The 19,714-nt window shown below is 38.1% G+C and overlaps 1 protein-coding gene across 4 annotated transcripts in view; it reads left to right on the top strand.

Annotated features, from left to right (window-relative positions):
- The window catches only part of RFX3 (regulatory factor X3), a 302,075-nt gene that overhangs the window by 239,708 nt on the left and 42,653 nt on the right, over window positions 1-19,714 (top strand). For all 4 annotated transcript variants that reach the window (XM_064579886.1, XM_064579885.1, XM_054509150.2 and 1 more), the window contains 6 exons: window positions 743-864; window positions 2,648-2,760; window positions 6,919-7,034; window positions 7,472-7,626; window positions 11,632-11,729; window positions 14,708-14,857. In XM_064579886.1, the coding sequence (XP_064435956.1) occupies window positions 743-864; window positions 2,648-2,760; window positions 6,919-7,034; window positions 7,472-7,626; window positions 11,632-11,729; window positions 14,708-14,857 (754 nt within the window). The remainder of the gene's footprint in view (window positions 1-742; window positions 865-2,647; window positions 2,761-6,918; window positions 7,035-7,471; window positions 7,627-11,631; window positions 11,730-14,707; window positions 14,858-19,714) is intronic.

Here is a 19,714-nt window from a genome sequence, read left to right on the forward strand (position 1 = left end):
CAAGCAGCCTTTCCTTCTTGCCTGAAGCCTGTTTTCTGTGTCTTAGCAGGAAAGCTCATGAGTTTGTATGACTAGGACCTAAGGATAAATGCATTACTGTAGCTGACTTTGATTCTCTTTATTTTTTAAATTTGGTAACCTCGGTTCGTAGGTGGATTCTTGCATGTATTTTGCTGCAAGCTGATGTATATGGTCTTCGTATTTGCAGACGAGGTTGGGGTCAATGGAGATGAGGTGCATGGGAGGCTTTAGGAAATATGAAAAAGAGTATGGTAGAGTTTGTAGGCTGAATCATGTACAAGAGATATTAATCAATCAAAAGCCATTCATTAACACTTCTCAGGCCACAGCTCCTAGATCTTATTGCAGATTAAAGTCCCAATGTATTTAAAATGTTTTCCATTGATCCATTGGCCATTAAAATTTATGTTCACACTGTGTGCCATCATGGACATCTTAGCCACCACTGTCCGAAGAAATACCTTGTAACTCTTTTGTTCTTAGACAGATTTCTGAATTTTCAAAAATTGGTCCCCTTCCCAAATCCCTCTCCCCTTTTTCTTTTCACAATTGAAAAAGTTTCTTCATCCTAACTTTATAAGACTGTCAGGGAAAAAAATCCTCCAACTATCATGAGATACTAAAGAAGATAGGGTAAAATCATATGCCTTGGGAGTTTTGTGTAGTGTGAGAAAACAGGAATAATTTTGTTTGTTTGTTTTTTCCAATCTAATATTTTTAGGTACAAGCCTATGCAGAAGGTGGATGGGGTTGCAGATGGTTTCACAGGAAGTGGTCAACAGACCGGCACATCTGTTGAGCAAACTGTAATAGCCCAAAGTCAACATCATCAACAGTTTTTAGGTATGTTAAGGTGTAATGCATAGTTTAGTTGCTATTAGGATGTTGAAAACAAGAGAACAATAGTAGTGTTTTCTCCAAGTGCTATGTCTATTACAGATGTGAATTACACAGAAACATTTGTGTGTGTGTGTGTTTGTGTGCTGAAACTCTGCATACCATGGGCTAGTTCTAGACCATTTCTACTTCCTCATGTTCACCAGAGCTTCTTTCAAAAAATCTCAAGCTGTGTAAGAGTTCTAAAGGCATAGACATAGGAATTGAAGGCTCATAGCTATGAAATTGCCTTGCGGAATTTGAATTAATTGGGCTTTCGTGATCAAAGTTGTGTTGTGTTTACTTTCAGTAGTTACCTTCACGTGCCCACAAGAATTCTCATTTCCTTTGTATAAAGTTGCAAATGCGTAGTCTCAGGTTAGAAAAAAAGAAATTCCTATGAGCTTTTAGAAAGTAAGTTATTCCTTTAAATTGATCATAGTATATCCTATTTTTGTAATTTTGTAGACGGTATACATGTTGGCTTGTCATTTAAAGAGTGAGGAGTGGAATTTGAACATTCTGCATATTCTGGTCATAGCTACCAGTGTAAAAAATGGCACTGTAATGGACAACTCTTCTAAAGATGAACATGCGTAGCTTCCGCACAACAGATCAAGACAAACAGAAGCGATCAAAGAGTGTGCATGTGTCTGTGTTGTGTGTGCACACATTTGTCTATGTACACTTTCTGAGAAACAACTAAAAAGGACTCTCAAGTCACAATAGCTTAAAAACATGATGGCAGCATTTCCCAAACTGGAGTCCTCATGTATACACTTTAGAGCCTTGAGCTCCCAAGGAGAATTTTAATTTTTTTATTGTGTGTTTCTATCTCAATTCGAATGTGTAAAGAGATAATAAAAGCCTATTCTGGATTATCTAGGAGAGGAGAATGAATACTGTTCTGCGGTTTTAGTTGACACATTTGTATTTGAATTTACGGTAAAGCAGGCATCAAAGTGTGTTACACTGATGGTCCTGAGCTCACGAGAAAAGAACAGGGAGAGACTTACTATGTAAATTACATAAATGATGTAATTCATCCCAAGGGAAGGCTCAATGATGTCCCGGTGCTCTGTGTGGAGGAAAGTTCCACAGCTCGTTTGAATACAGAAGAGTCATGGAACCAGCCACCAAAAAGTACAAGTTGGTATAGGCGGGCCAGGCTCAGAAGATCTGGGCCACGGCAGTCAGTACCGTATTCATGTTGCAAGAGGTAATTTAGTTACAGGACATCAGCATCATCCATCATACCAAATTCATGTTGTTAAGTTTAATGTGATTTTTGTAGTTTTATTTGGATTCATTCTGTAGCTTGCTTGGTTTATGATGATACGAGAAGTATGAGCATAACGAGTGTAAAGCTAGGCTTATTTTTTTCTATTCTTAAGTAATGTAATAATAAAATAACTAAAACTGATACCGGCAGCTCGAGATATTTTCCTTTTAATAGGGGCCCTATGTTGAGAGACATTACGGTTTGTTACTTCCAGTATAATTGTAGTGAAAATTTAGTTCCTCCACAGTTTTTACATTCCTCCTCTATTCTTTTGTACTGAGGATGTTGCTACATTTTGTTTGAAAAATACTACTATGAAAAGTTCTTAACTGTTGGACCTCTGGCCTTTACATTTTTTTCCTTTCTTAGTCTGTCTTAAATTTCCCCTCATTAATCTGTAATTGGCACAATCCACAATAGTTTGTTGTTGTGTTTTTTTTTTTTTCTGTTGTGTTGTCATGGCAACAGATGCATCTCGAGCACTTCCAGAGTTTGGAGAAGTTGAAATCTCTTCTCTGCCAGATGGTACTACCTTTGAGGATATCAAGTCACTGCAGAGTCTTTATCGAGAGCACTGTGAGGTAAGTTTCTTCAAATACAGTAGGAATGCATGCTAAGTTTTGCCAGACAACTTGCTACAACAAAATAATCCAACTTATTCCTAGAGGACAGGGGAAGTCAGTTCATATATCTTTGAACACTGAGAAGTTCATCGTTCTTCTTGTCTCAGACCAAAGATAGGAGGGATGCAGGAAAGGGAGAAAACATTTTACTGCCCATCTTCTTAGAGTCTCCTAACCAGAATCCTTAGACACGGCAGTGCCACTTCTAGGTACATACGGGTGAAGACATTATGTGCACAAGCGAACTTGTTGCGTTATTGTCTTTAGTGCAAAAGATTGGTTGTAGCTTCCACATCTAAAAGGGAACGGAGTAAATAAAGCATGGTCCAATCTCTAGAGTGGAATACTATGCAGCCATTAAAAAGAACAAACCCTTCTAGATGTACTTATGTGGAATACGTTACAGGATTTATTTTTAAGGGAAGAGCAAGGTGTGAAACAGCGTGTATCATATACTATCATTTGAGTGAAAAAGAACATGTATACAAATCTCTCCAGCAGAAAGAACAAAATGTCAGTGTGTAAATGGTGGTTGTCTTTGTGAAGGAAACTGGATGACTGAGAGTCGGTGGAAGAGAACTTATTTTTCAATATCCCTTTTAACCTTTTGAATTTTACACCGTAACTGTGTATTTCTATCAAAAATATTTTCTGGAGGGGTGCCTTGCTGGGTCAGAAGAGCATGCAACTTTTGAGCTCATGGTCATGAATTCAAGCCCCACATTGCGTGTGGTGATAAATAAATAAGTAAACTTTTAAAAAGAGGAAAAACAAAAAGATCTGTTCTAGAAATGTTTAATGAAGCATTTTAGATGTGACTTCCAGGGATTATTGAGGCTCTAGTTTTGTTTTGTTTTTGTGGTTAATTAAAGTTTCTCTTGGTATTTTCCATCCCTGCTTCTACTCCTTTTTCTGAGTATTCCCCACCAGAATTGGCTCATTGTCTCCAAAAGGTGAACTCTCTCCAAGCCAGCCTTTTAATATACCTGCAGCTCACCTGGCGGAAAGGGCATAACAGATTGCAATAAGAATTTTCTTAAGTGCCTCTCCTTTTGAAAGAGGAGTCGGTTTAAAATTTAAGTAGCTTTATTCCAGGGCTATTTGTGATCTGCTTAGGAGTAAAAGATATTCCTTGGGGTTTCATGGGCAGTCGTCCTGACTGCTGACAATGCAGTATGCAGTGAGAAGTCTCAGCTCATAGCATTCACAGATTTTTTTTCCCACTCCAGAAATACAAACTGCTTGAGTGAATCTGAGTGCTTGTCAAGGGTGCTGGATTATTAACAACCAAGGGCAAGTTCTCTCTTTATTAACAAACCATGTGCCAAAAGTGTTTTTCAACACGTCCTGCCAGTTCATTCCCAACATTTCTTGGAATGATGAAAGACCCTTAATACTCAGCTCTCTTTGATTACTGTGCTTCTCCCAACATTAGAGATTTTCTGGATGAGCCTTATGTATCTCGAAAAAAATTCTTTCTTTGCACATGAATATCATGTATATTCAATAAAGATTTATATAAAGATTCTCTAAGCAATTTCTCATGTCTCTGTGTTCAGGTAAATCTTGCTTTAAGCAAACCAACCTACACAGACATAATTTGGCTTTGTTTAAGTTTCTTTTATTTGTTAAAAATATAGATAGGAGCAGGGTTTATTTATATTACTAAAGAATGTCCAGTAAGCTTATTCTAAGTGGAAAACTCTACCAATAAGATGAAAGATAAAATTATCTTTTGGATTACAAAAATTTCATTAGCATACCAACATTCAGGAATAGTCTATATGAAGAGATACGGATGTGTATGGTAATCAGTCTTTGTGGGAAATGGCGGTCCACAGAGACTATAGAATGATCCCCACTTATGTCAGAGTTACCAGCATTCATGCCATCTCTTGTGAGGCATGAAAAAGAAATTCCAATTATATGAAAAAGAAGAATTCCAATTATTTTTTTTCATGTCAAACTATCAAACTTTTGAAGTACAGGTGTTTAGTCTCATAGGCCGTCCTGTAAATAAGCCAGTACAATAAGGATTATTTAAAAATACATTTGCCTATATATTTTAGTCTGAACATATTTGAAAGTAGGTGGACAAATGGTAAAATGTTTTATTCATTTGTAAAAATGTCTCAAGTGAGGCTGATGTGAATGTCCTTTTCAAAAGAATTATTTGAGATTGTTTAATTTAGAGAGATACCGAATATAAGATGCACTGAATTCTTTCCTTGCCTTATTTTGCCATATTCTGTACAGTTTATGTTTTTAAGAAAGATTAATCTACCTATCTTGCCTGTTTTTTGGAATTCTCACAATTTGCTTATCAAAGCTGTTTTATAAGTATCACTAGTTTTTTTATGGAAAGCACAAGTAGAAATTTCTACACAAGTTGCTGCAGCAGTAATTGGTTTTATTTTTCAAAAAGCTTAGCTTTCTTATAGCAATCTCATAGATAGAGATATGTAGGTATTATATATGATATTAATAGTTGTTTTATTAATAGATATCTCTTGGAATGTGCCTAAGGTACAACTGAGAAACCAATATAATAATTTGCCTCTTGGCACCTGGGTGGTGCAGTCGGTTGAGCATCCGACTCTTGGTTTTGGCTCAGGTTGTGGTCTCAGGGTCCTGAGGATCCAGCCCTGGGTCTGGCTCCACGCTCAGCACGGAGTCTGCCAAAGTTTCTCTCTCACTCACTCTCTCTCTCTCTCTCTCCCTCAAAATAAATAAATAAATCTTTAAAAAAATAATAATTTGCCCCTTGAGAATGTTTTTGCCTGGGAGGAGGGACATCTATCTGCCTTTTACTTTCAAGGCTTACACTTGCATCTCTTTTGTTCCTAATATCAAAGGGTGAGGAGTGTGTTAATTAACATGCTCCCAAACATATTTTGCTTAATGTTTGACTTGGTCTCAGAGTGTGTTTATACAGAAGATCAGTTATTCTCTGTATCATACAGAGGGCCAGAGACCTACACGGGTTTCACACTCTAGAATTATGAAGTTACAGTTTCCTCTTTTTGCCTCAAATACCCAGATTGACTCTCTTGATTGCCCCCTGTGGTCTCCTTGCTTCTAGGAATTTTGTAGATCTTGCTGGGGCTGTTTTACCTGTCCTCATTCCCAGTGCTGACGACACCGAACACATTATGCTGATGACTTCTGTCTTTTATGCTCAAAATAATCACAGAATCACATGTTCTTTGCACAAACAAGTTATTCTTTGGTTTTCTGACTGCTTTTATCTGAAGGCGAATTTATAAACTAATTGCGATGGCAGGGTGAAATTAAATATGATCATCAAAATTTAATGAAGGGGGCAAATTTTAGCATCACCAAAAAAAGTGTCTTTGATGCAGCTGGGAAATGGTTCTAGGAGATAAAATGAAGGAGAAGGAGGAGATGAGGGCCCTGCCCCCAAGGTTAGAAGAGGGGATAGTCTTAAAGCTGCTCTCTAAAGGGAAGGAACAGCGGTAGGATTGAAGCGAAGGCATCGCTTGACCAGAGAGGTACCCTTGTTCTGCCCAGACGGACACTGTCCTCTGCAGGCCAGCGCCATTGTGGTTCCTGCCCCAGCCTCTGGTTGCCTGGGAACACTCTGAATCATGGTCAGCAGCCCCAGGACAGGCTCAGTTAGCCTTGACTCTTGTCTGCCCTACACAGCCAGATCCACCCGCTTCACTTCTGCCCTCTTTGACGGCCATGGGCTCACCTGGCCCCCTGTGTCCTTTTGGGTCTAAGAAGGCGAAGAGAGGCCACAATCGTGGAGGCAGAAGGGAGCAGTGTGGGAAGGAGTGGAGGAAAAGTAAGAGAAGACAATGAGTGGAGAGGAAGGGAAGTAAGCGAGCAAAAAAAAGAGAGGGGTAATGCAAGGATATGAGGCCGTGATGGGGAGAATACATGTCATCCTGTTAGTCTCTCCGGAGTTACGCTCTCCCTGCCTGAGCTCTTTGGTTTGCTGACTTCCATCGGCAAAATGTCCTCCGGTTTTACCCTATGACTTCTGCACCCCCAGGCGCCCTCGCCGTTCTCCTCCCGATGCGTGCCTCGTGCCTCACGCCTCCCCGTCAGGAGCACTGTAAGGTAACACTGATGACTGTTTTGGTTCTTTAGGCAATATTGGACGTTGTTGTGAATCTTCAGTTTAGCCTGATAGAAAAACTGTGGCAAACATTCTGGCGCTATTCTCCCTCGACTCCGACTGACGGCACTCCCGTCACCGAATCAAGGTCAGAATCAACAAGCTTTTCCAATTCATTTTCGTGGCTGAGTAGATGTCACAGCTAATAAATCAGAGATATGTATACCAGTTGTGAACCTTAGCTGATAACATTAAATGAATAGATTGAGATGAACCACAAACCGCTCTCTTGAGGTTTCCGTGTGTGTGTTGTGGCTCCCATTTTTATTGATTCGGGGGACTGTGGTAGAGCTGTTTCATCCTCATGGAATGAGTATCATATCTGCCTTTCATACCGTCGGAAAGTATTAACATGCACAGGCAGCTCTGGGGGAGTGTTGTATATATCCAGCCATATGGCACCAATGCAGTGCTGATATAGTTCTAACCTCAGTGATATTTGATAAACTAAAACTATTTTTAAAGTCCATTTTCTTTTTTATCCTCATTTGCCATCTATTCATTTGCTACATTTATTCACACCAGCAATCTGAGTGAAATAGAAAGTCGACTTCCGAAAGCAAAGCTGATAACTCTGTGCAAACATGAGTCTATCCTGAAATGGATGTGTAACTGTGACCATGGGATGTACCAGGCTTTGGTGGAGATTCTCATCCCCGACGTGCTTAGACCTATTCCTAGTAAGTTAAATGCAGACAAGTACGGATGCTTTTGTTCTCATACATTGCACCCAAGTAGTTTGGGAAAGTGACGTTGCAATCTAGGGTGATTCTAATCTCATTTAGATTTGCCAGTAAAAAACCAAAAAACAAAAACCATGCAACACGAGAGTATTGCATGAAAGCAGCCTAGAGCAAAACCGTAGGGAACGGGGAAAAAAAAAAAAGGATCTGTTCTCCAATCGTTCATTTTCTTTTCGTTAGAAAAGACAACCTATAGGTGTGACAATAACGAATTGCAAGAACACTCCCAGGCCAGGCAACCTTGTAAAGATTATTCTACCCAAGGACACAGTTTCCTTCATAAAGCCAAAAGATTTTGAAATCTGTAATTGCTAGACCAGCCTCTTTCATAGTTGCTTTTGATTTGAAAGGAATTTACCTTGGTTTCCACTAAAGTTGAATTTCTATATAAAAGCATTTACTTTGTCCCATCCATCATGTTGCGAACCACAAATGCGGTTTCCATTAACAGTAATGGTTAACTGGCATTGTGAGTGAAAAATCTATATATAACTACACGAGCATTGTATTCCCACCGTGAAGCAAATAGGAATTACATAGATAAGTTAGATGACTTTTTTTCGGTGATGGTGTTGATTAAACTACCTTGCAGCCAACAAAGCTATTTTCTGCAAGTGTCAATATAAACGCTATTATGAATGCTTGTGTCCGAGGCAGTTGAAAGGATTTTATGCCAACATCTTTATGAGCACATCCTAGTGACCTTAACTTTTAAAGAAGTGGGACAGAATTTCCACTCTGCAGTGACATTAATAAGGTAAAAGCAGTCTCGTAGCTCGTGAAATTGGCAACCGTGTACTTCAAGTGCACCATTCACCGGTGATTTATGTTAAATCATAACAAAATACGAAGGAAGGGAGTTAGTAGAAGAAAAGGTGAAGAAACCAGCGTTTGTATGTTTATGCTTTCTTTTTTCTCAATATGATAAACAACAGTGGAAGATATGAGTGCTTTCATATGTTTCCCACCATCTTGAAATATATGCTTAGCCACTCATTTACATATAATATCAATGAGCACGCATACACGTCTCTAGAAATAAGTTTAAAAGAAAAAGAAATCCACTGTCACTGTCTCACATTTTTATAAGTTGGCGATATTTTCCACTCTCTCTACACCATGTTTCCTGACTGACAATTGATTAAAAGTGATGTTGTCATGGAAAATCTCCATGTGTAAATTCTCTACCGATGTATGTTCCAGAATCTCGAATTTCCTTGTTTTTGTCTTGCTCCCTCTGCTCTGAGTGATAAGAGAAGTTGCATAGGGCTGGCTCCTTAGCCTGTGACATCTTTGCCCCCCCAAGTACCATTTCTCTCATGAGATACAAGAAGAGAGGTCGGTGAGCTCTTTCTTGTTTGAGGCGAATCAACAACATCATTCATTAAACAATTCTGAAGTCTTTTGCTTCTGTTAGCACCACAGGACTTGTGAGGTCAACAGTTCCCTAACCTAAATCATGTATCCATTTTAGCTGACTCGCAGCCTCATAATTTTAAGCGCACAATACCCTTGACCTTTCTTTCTTTTTTTTTTTTTTCAAGTTTTGATTCGAAAACCAATTTATTCTGTCAAGAAGTCTGTCTCTACGTTTAGCAGACAACTCAACTTCAGGAATTTTCAGATGACCATAGTTTTAGAGTTTCAATGAAATTACAAGGGACATTAACGTGCTAGCCTACAAAGTACATTTGGAAATTAATTCTGGTTCTATAACAAGACCTAACAAAACAAAGCTTAAAATATAGCTTAAATAGCTATCTTCTGATCGTGTGCATTTTAATATTAATCGCAAGCAGGTTGAGACAAGTGGGCTGTGGAATAGTTTTAAATTTTAAACCATCCATTCATGAGAAAAAGTTGTCAGAGTCAATCTGCACAATTTGATCCGACACGAATCCCTATAGGGAGAGCAAACTTAATTTTATTTTTAAAAATTATATTTTCCTGGCCACTAGTACTTCACTCTACCATTTAGTGTCCAGATGGGATTCCTTTTTTTAGCCAAAAAAAGTCTGCATATCACACTAATTTGAAGTCAGCTTGAAGCTACTATATTCTAAAATACATTTATCTGAAAATGAAAAACAGTTAAGTGTAAGAATTGTATAAAAACTCAACTGGTAACACTTATGTACAATTATGAGTATACGTAAAGGTGGCCCCAAGTGTCATTTAGGACAAGAAAGGACAGTCATTTGACATAAAAAAATTCTTTTTAGCTTATAATCTTCCCAGCATCAAATGTGTCTAGATAAAACAAGACCCATACTCAATATTTTTTTAAAGTAACTTCTCCTAGTTCTTGGTCTTTTTATGCAGATCGTATAATTATTATATATTAATAGTAGAAAACATGCAAAATACAGATAGCCAAGCTGAATTTTGAGCAGAATTTTCCTGAGTTTCCAAAAGGGTCGTTAAATTTTTTTTCACTCTTTTTCATTTCCATTCATGCCTGCCCTCCATGGTTCTAGTACATAAGACAGCAGAAAAATATTTTTCTTTCTTTTTTTCTTTTTTGGCTCAAGTGGGAAGCTTTGGAAATTTCACAAGATTAGTTCTCAAGAAATTTCCAACTCAGCGTTTCCAGTAGATGATTGTCATGGTTAAGAGTCGATACTTCCTGAGTGTTTTTCCTAATCAAAACGTAGTCATTTCAACCTCTCTTCTGTCATTTGACCAGTTAAAGAAATGATTAAAAAAAGCAGTTGTTTTTATGATCGGGTTAGTAAAATTTGTATCTTGCGCAAGCAACTTGAGCAAGCTCAATTATTTCTAACCCTGCGTTACCAAAAGTAATAGAGAAGCATGTCAGACTCACTGGAGCACAGGAAGAAAAACCAAGAAATTTAATCCCGGCATCAACATTAATATTCTTGGGAGCTTTGGAGAAAAATGTAACTTCCGGGTTTCTTGTAGGAGACTCCAAATTATAATGCCTACCACGTTAGAGGGAACCCACAGAGCTTGATTTCATGTTGTGGGTGTTTCAAACACTTACCTATTAAATGTCTGAAACTGCTCCCTACACTGTGGAGCCTTGGGTACAGATGAAGTAAAATACTGTTGACTGAATTACTTGTTGAACAAGCGAAGAATTCTGTTTTTATTATACAGCCATCTCAGGAAGCAGGTCCCTTCTTGGAAAATAATTGTAGTCATTCCTGATAACTGTTGATGCTTCTAGTCATTTTCTGACCACCATAAAAGCTACTCTCGTGGGACCTAGTCCTCTTTCAGATCTTAACAGATAGGTGAAGAATATGGAATGGACTATTATAGGAATATCTTCAGAAGATTGGTCTCTGGGACAGCAATTTTATCACACTGATCTTTTATCTCTACCTACCAAGTGAAACGGAGAATAGTCCAAAATTTTCAAGTCAGGCAATTTTAATTTTGACCTTACTTTTTAATAAGAGTAAGAGATAACTACTCTAATTAATATGTTCTAGCACAAATAGGTGTGTAGAGAAAGGGAGAAAGCTTTGCATTGTTTTTTTTTTAACTAAAGACAGGAAAATAGATTTAGAGCTTGAAAAAGCAGGATGAAGAATTCATAAAGAAAATACTTAGCCCTTGAGCATAAAGCTGCTAACGAAAAGAGTGTTTTGTCTAAGGTAGAAAATCCCATAAGTATATTCACAACTGGTATATGTTGCTATAAGCAAAAATGTTCGAATGTTTTCATTTCCCAACAAAGTGTCATAAATATCTGGGAACAAAACAACTTTAAAAGAAAAAAAAAAGCCCAAAATACAATTCTTGGATGCTTTCAAAGTTAGGAATTATGTTATAAAAAAAAAAGTCTCATCAATGAGGACAGTATAAGACCTGTGCTATTTCAGATGTCATGTATGCATGTTTTCTCTTCTCCTGGAATAAAGATTAATGTCCTTTGGTGTCTTTTTCGTTCTGCTTTTATTCTTCAACATTTAGGTGCCTTGACCCAAGCCATTCGAAATTTTGCAAAAAGCCTTGAAGGTTGGCTTTCCAATGCCATGAACAATATCCCACAGAGAATGATACAAACCAAGGTAAGTTTGTATGTGTTTGATTTTTCTTCTGTTTTTAGGAAACTGTTCTGAGCTGTGAATTTTAGATCTGTCCTATTAAATGGTATCCTGTACAATGTTGGTATCAGAATATATTGAACTTTTCAAACCGATTTTTTTCTTTGTGCTTTATAACCATGTAATCAAGAACTTGCACAAGAGATGTTATTTGATAATGCTCCTTTTGAAGAAACTAGAGAAGCATTTTAAGTGTGGTGTATTTATAAACCCTTTTCCAAAGTATATATTTCAGATTGCTTAATTTCAAAAATGAAAAAGAATAGCCCAGAATGTTCAAATAGTTTTCACTTGAGGGAGTTTTAGATTTTTTTTTAAGTCCTGAACTATACTTATTATAATGTGAAACGTTCATATAAATTAATATCCTTTTGATTTTCAGGCTTTTTTTTTAAACACTGGAGAATGCTTTTGTGAATCAAGGAATCATTTCTTAAAGTGAGCAATTATCTCATAATTGATCAGTGTTTATCAGGAATGTGGATTGTTTAGGTATAGATATGAATTGTGATCTCCACTTTGTCCCCTGCTCACCTTGTCACTTTAGGTTAATTTGTGAACATATCCTATGGCAAGATCGGACTGATGCTGTGTAAACTTTGTACCAAAAATTACATTCCTGGCTTTTTCTCAATGACTATGTCCACTGTCAGACTTAAGCCATACACCTTGTCTTTCAGTTTAGGGACACAGTTGATAGATTGAAGTTCTTATAGCTGACAAGTCTCTTTGGGAACACAAGTCGCTCCCAGTTCCTTCACTTTGACTTAAGATTTGCAATAACACTTTCCAAAACATACAGAGAAAAACAAACAAAGAAATAAAACATACAGAAGGAACATTTCATTGATATGCCCACCTTAGATTGATGCTACAAAACTATGCTGTCAATGCCGTAAGGAGAGCCACAGTGGCTATTTAAATTTGAATTTAAAATTTAAATTAAATTAAAATTTTAGTTCTTCAGCCACACTAGCTAGCTCTGTTTCAAGTGTACCACAGCTCCATGTGGCCAGTGGCTACCGTATTTGGCAGCACATATATAGAGTAGGACCATCATTGCAGAAAGTTCTAGAGTGTCACATAGAGGTGGGCAAAGAAAGGAGGTGCTATTTGATTATGATGGTTATAGGAATGCTTTCCAATTTGCAAAGTCAGTCATATTCACATTAATACTTCAAACAGCTCAAAGCACCTTCCTTCCCAGTATTATCGAAGTGAATGTAGTAGCAATCTAACTGCAATATTGGCCAATTTCACTGGTCCCCAGAGTTGATTTGGATGATCTACTTTGGGGGAAGATGTCTTCTGCTTTTCTCCTGTCACTGATGTGCAGCCTACTTTCAGCTGAGCACTCAATCAATGAAAATAATCTACCCCGACAGAGGAAAGAGCCTAATTAGATTATGACTGACCCTTGCTATCAAACATATCCCACCACCATAACATAGTTTCTGTGTAACCTTGAGCCAGCTACTTAACCCCTTTAAGTCACGATGTGTGTCTCATGTGATGGTTATGAGAATTCAGGTAATATATGTCAGGCACTGAACATGGCGTCTGGCACATAGTATGTCCTCAGTTAATATAAACCACAGAAATGGGGGGAAAAAAGTGTAAGACCTCTTCCAACTTCCACGTAGTCCCAAAACATCTCACTATTAAGACAGAGCATCCTTTGACCTTTGAACACCCTGTATGGGACTGTTGAATCAGCTGCTTCTTACATACCCATCGTGATTTAATGGCATCCCATACGTTCCTATAAATATGTTAAAATGCTCATTAGATTTACTGTGCATGTGACAGATTTCCATGAGATCATAGACTTTTTTTTTTTTTTTTTACATTATCTTTGCTATCTTTCATTGTAACCTGTTTCATTGAGGGTCTCAGCAGGAAGCGAATGGTATATCCAAAGGGAGAATAATTGAAAAGAATTTAAGAAGGGTCTATTCCCCAAGATGTGAGCAGAGTTAAGAAAACCTGGAGGAATGGTAAAGCACCCTGGGACTAGCAACACCAGGGAAACCTGAGTCTCCCTAGATCTGAAGAGGAAAGAGGTAAAAGCTATGGCTTTAGGAGATTATCTCCTTCCCTCGAGGACTGTGGCCTTAGTCCAAGAAAGCAAGCTTTGCCGAAACAGGGAGAGAGCAGAGGTTGTAGGGCAATCAATACTTTGAACACTCTTTTTTCCCCCATCCATCTGTCTCCTCCCACTGCCTATCATTGGTCAAACCCAACTGGAAGCCAGAATATAAGGGAAGTGGTTAGCGTAGTCCACTCAGGGTAGTCTTCCTGGGCAGAGCAGCATGGAGAAGGATGGGAAGTAGATGTCGAGGAGCAAATGGAGAAATCCTGGATGGCTCTTGTACATAAATTCAGATCATGAGGAAGAGTTCTTGTTGCTGACGTTTGTAAGTTTATTGGCTATGTATTTGCAATACTAACACCTCCTATAAAATAAAGGCAATAAGAGTGAATCTGAATGACAGTGCTCTGAAGAGTATATATATTTTTTATCCATTTCACAAAGTGAGACAGTACATTTTGGTTTTCCAAATAAAAAGAAAAGAAATTGTATTCACCGAGTTTGTATCAACTGTCCTACAGAGAGTAAAAAAGAAATGAAAATCAACATTTTTCCTGCTTCCCTAGACAAAGTCATTTCTTGCAAGACTGGTTTAATTAATGCTGCACTCAGATGTCGAAGAACATGGGAGTTTGTTTTAGTCTTGACCTCTACCTACTCAAAAGGAAAATAATACTTGGTTTCGAGATTTAAAAGCTGTAATTTACAAGTAAGCTCTCACACGAAATGAGTTCAAAATAAGTATCAGAGGAAAGCATTTACAATTTGGCAAAGGAATAGAGATTTGAAGATTGCAGTGGTTTCTTTTGCTGGAGAAAAGCTACCCGGTTTTGATGGGATTTCTTTCTAGGTTGCAGCTGTAAGTGCCTTTGCCCAGACGCTGCGAAGATACACATCGCTCAATCACCTGGCCCAGGCAGCTCGTGCAGTGCTCCAGAACACGTCCCAGATCAACCAGATGCTCAATGACCTCAACCGCGTCGACTTTGCCAATGTCCAGGTACTCTGCTGTCTTTCAAAATGTGTCTTGTAAGGAAAGATGCCCCACTTTTTTTCATGTTCATGAGGATCGTCCTATTTCTTTCCTAAGTTTCATCAGTGCACAGATAGCATCCATGTTCCTGGTGTCCTGAAGGAGGAGAGTCGGACTCCCCCCGGGACTTCACTGAGCCTGTTTCATGGTTAAAGTCCTCTAAGATGTATTGTATTCGATGCAACATTATGTCTGCAGGGTTAGCTAGTTAATGGAGTCGGGACAGTCACAGTCATGGAAGTTAGGTAGGCAAGAGATTAAACTCTTCCGTTTGCTAGCTGTGCAATCTTGGACAAGTTGCTTAACTGCTCTGGGCTTTCCTCTTCTCACCTTCTAACACCTAGCTTAGATTATTGTTGACATATTTAGAAATACATAAAGTTCTTTGCACTATAACACACAAGAGATATGTGTTTTTAATAGTGCCCTACCTTGGGGCGCCTGAGTGGCTCAGTCGTTTAAGCATCTGCTTTTGGCTCAGGTCATGATCCTAGCCCCTCATTGGGCTCCTTGCTCAGCAGAGAGTCTGCTTCTCCCTCTCCCTCTGACCCTCCTCCGTGCTTGGGCTCTCTCTCTCTCTCTCTGTCTCAAATAAATAAATAAAATCTTTAAAAAAAAGCGCCCCACCTTGAAAGAATAAAGAACACTTAGAAACTCTATTTCAGAGTGCCTGGTAAATATCTGTTCATTTGAAAAGAATTAGGAGCAATATATTTGGCTATTTTATTCATCCAAATGAAAAAAAGGTATTTTAACCTTGAGATCAAACTATTTACTTGTATTTTAAAGTACACTTAGAAAGACAGCCAACTTAGGAATATTATTATGAAATCCCACAAATATTTTATTTCAGATACTAATGAAACTAGTTGTTACCATATAAAAATAGTACACTGCTCAAAGTACAAGCAACAAAAGAAGGAAAAAGTACATAAACTGAACATGATCAGAATGAAAAACTTCTATGCTTCAAGAGACCAGCAAGAAAGTGAAATGACAACTAATAGAATTGAGAAAATTTTTACAAATCATCTATTTGATAAAAATTTATATCTCGAATATATAAAGAACTCCTACAAACCAATAATAAAAAGACAACCCAGTTTGAAAAGAGGAAAGATCTGCATAGCCATTTTTCCAAAGAAGATAGATAAATAGCCAATAAGCCCCTGAAAAGATAACGAAAGTAATTAGCCACCAGGGAAATGCAGCTCAAAACCAGAGTGGGATATTACTTCACACACACTAAAATGTGTATAATCAGACAGATAATCGCAGAAAGAAGGGAGTTAAAGGTGGAATATGCTACCTTAAGAAAGAGATTACTGACTAAAATGAATAGTGTGAGAAGTAAGACCAAGACATAGGGGGAAATGAAGGGCACTCCACTGAACCCTCACATACTGCTGATTAGAATGTAAAATGCAGCCACTTTGGAAAACAGTCTGGTAGTTTCTCAAGAGGTTCAACATAGAGTTACCATATGACTCAGCAACTTCACTCCTAGGTACATACCAAGAGAAATGAAATCATGTCCATATAAAACTTGTACATGGACGTTCATAGCAGCATTATTCGTATTTGCTGCATGAAAATGGAAACAACCCAAATGGCCCTTAACTGATGAGTACATAAACACATCCACAGAGTGGAATATTATGAAGCAATAAAAAGAAATGAAGGTTTGACACCTGCTACATTGTGAATGAACCTTGAAAACACTATGCTATACTAAAGAAGCCAGACACAAAGGGCCACATAGTGCATGATTCCTTTTATATGGAATGTGCAGCATAGATAAGTCTATAAGAGACAGAAAATAGGTTCGTGATTGCCTGGGTTCTGGGGACTGGGAATTGAAAAGTGACAGATGGGGGGGGTCCTTTTGGGGGACATGAAAACATTCTAAAATTGTGATAGATGCACAACTCTGAATGTTCTACAAGAAGCCATTGAATGATATATTTTAAACGAGTTAATTGTATGATATGAGAATTTTATCTCAATAAAACTTAAAAGATATCAATGCCTTTGCTTTAAAATAAACCACTAATTACTCCTGTTTCCTAGAAATTTTAATCTGTAGTTCTGGTCTAGTTTTGTCATTTAATTATATCAAAAAATAATACTTGGGCCTGATTCATTTTGGGGTATAGTAATTAGTTAAGTTCATTCTGACTTCTATGGATTGGGCTCAAACACCTGGTTATGTGAAGTCTTAAAAAATCTGCCTCTCTATGTATCTATTTGTCTATGTACAAACACGGATAAATACACAGATGCAAGCGCAAAATGTTTGTAAGAACAAACTGTCTCAGGTTCGCAAAGCCATTAGCTGTACATAGTTCAATGAAATTTACGTTAACTGGTTTTAGTGAGAATATTAGAAGTTCACATTGCCTGTCATTTATCCTGTAATGTTTCTTTCATATCTTCATTCGAAAGAGAGTCTTTGAAAAGCACCTTTAGTGCAACCTGTGATTTCAAATGTACCGTAAGCTCCATAACAGAAAATACAGAGAATCATTCCTAATACTGCCTGAGAAAGGTTTTCTGTTGTGTTTGTGTACACGAGTATCTGGGACCCTGTGAAGTATTTATGCAAATGAGTTCCTCCAGGTTATAACCGCTGACCTTGAGAACATCTTTGCATTTAAATGGTGGATTATACCTCTGCTCTTCTCATCCTCCCCCCACCAACTGAGGCTCCCTTTTCCCTTCCTCTGGAGTTTTCCTGGGTGTGTATGACAGTTATCAGTGCTGAAACGTGTATGATTCACCACCTGTCCTCCGAGACCCTTTCCTTTCCGCAGAGATCCAGAAGCACAGAGGTGTGCCCTCTGTTTTCCCCCGACACCTTCCTTCTCACGCTGTGTTCATTTCAATCAGTAATTAATCTCTTTCTTAGGGTATAGCATGTTCTACCTTTGACTCCCTTCTTTCCTTACTTTTCTGTTTGGAACCTTGCTCGGTTTTTGTAGAGTCCTCTGGAGTTCTCCATCTTCTTCTTCCTCTCCTTCCACTTCTGTCACCCTCTCCTGTGCATCTGGAAGTTGTCCCTTTTGAAAAAGGGACCTCAGTAACAGGGACACATGTGAGGGTGGTGCTCTTGCAATAAGGAGACTTTAATGTAAAACAATGAGATGACACTTAATTGTCAATAGTATAATGTTCTTCAGAGCTTGAAAGTACTAAAAGGTTTCCTTCAGGATATCCATAAATCTTTTTCACCACTTCATTCTTCTCTACTTAACCCTTCTTTTGCTCATGCATTCAAGATACCCTATCTAGGGTGGCTCAATCCCTTAAGCGTTAAGCATCCGATTCTTGATTTCAGCTGGGGTCATGATCTCAAGTTGTGAAATTGAGCCCCGAGTCCGGTTCTGTGCTCAGCGGGGAGTCTGCTTGAGATTCTCTCCCTCTCCCTCTGCCTGTGCTCTCTCACTCTCTCTCTCTCAAATACATAAACAAATCTTTTTTTAAAAAAAGATCATCTTTCTACTGCAGTGTAATTGGTTTTCTGTTTTATTTAATTGATAGCATTGCCGTGGTATTGTTTTTGTGTGTAAATGGATAGTTTCTCATCAACATTAAGGGCAAATAGGTTTGGTGGGTTGACCTGATAACTTACCCATTGTGTGTACTTGTGTTTGCTTATTTAAAGCAAAGTTGGTAGCATCATTCCATTCCGATGATGATGCTACCAACTCCTTATCATTTTGGATATAATTTATTTGTGAGTTAAGAACATCTTCGGGGCGCCTGGGTGGCTCAGTTGGTTAAGCGACTGCCTTCGGCTCAGGTCATGATCCTGGAGTCCCGGGATCGAGTCCCGCATCGGGCTCCCTGCTTGGCGGGGAGTCTGCTTCTCCCTCTGACCCTCCTCCCTCTCATGCTCTCTGTCTCTCATTCTCTCTCTCTCAAATAAATAAATAAAATCTTTAAAAAAAAAAAAAAAAAACATCTTCAATGTTCATCTTAGCTTTTTCCATTTATAGAGCTGAAATGTCCAAATTCCTTTCATAAGGGAATATTTATAGTGTACTCTTAATGACTGAGCCACCCAGGCGCCCTATAGTGTACTCTATTGTTAGTATATTTTCAATCTCCAGAGTAGGTAAAATGATGTATAATGTAAAGTAATTTGAAAAGCCAGAATAATGTCCTTTGGTTTTATTTCTCTAAGTTAGTTTTCAGCCCCAATCACCCTCTCTTTCCTAAAACTAACTTCCAAGTAAATAGTGAGTTTGAATTTATGGTAAGAAGGGAAATTAAATTGCTCAAAGGATACCAGTGAGTTCCTCTTCCCCATCCCCTCCCTGGTTATCAATGCACAAACAAACAAAAAACAACCCTCCCTACAATGAATATAGAGTTTCAGTTTTGCAAGATGAACGAGTTCTAGGGATCGATTGCATTATAAGGAGCATATAGTTAACACCCCTATGCTGTACTCTTAAAAATGGTTAAGATGATAAATTTATGTTATTTGTTTCTTACCACAATTTTCAAAATGGTTAGATATTAATGAAGAAAAACAAAAACAACCTTCCCTATCCTTTCCTTGATGCCTAAATTCTTCCCTGGGTACTCTCCTGGACTCTTAATATAAAATTCCGGAGTCGTTTGACAGTGTATCTTGAAAGAGTTTAACTATTCTTCTTATATAATTCTATCACAAAGGAGCAAGTGCAGAATATGCAAAGATGTAGCTTCAAGATAGCTAATTCCAGCATTCTTCCTAATAGTAAAACATCGTAATGAACATGAATGTCTAACTGTATGGAATTGGTTATGAAAATCATGGTATATTCATGCATTAAA

Source organism: Mirounga angustirostris, unplaced genomic scaffold (assembly GCF_029215605.1).
Source record: "Mirounga angustirostris isolate CCGP_5_RB_7025 unplaced genomic scaffold, mMirAng1.0.hap1 SCAF_15, whole genome shotgun sequence".
NCBI lineage: Eukaryota > Metazoa > Chordata > Mammalia > Carnivora > Phocidae > Mirounga > Mirounga angustirostris.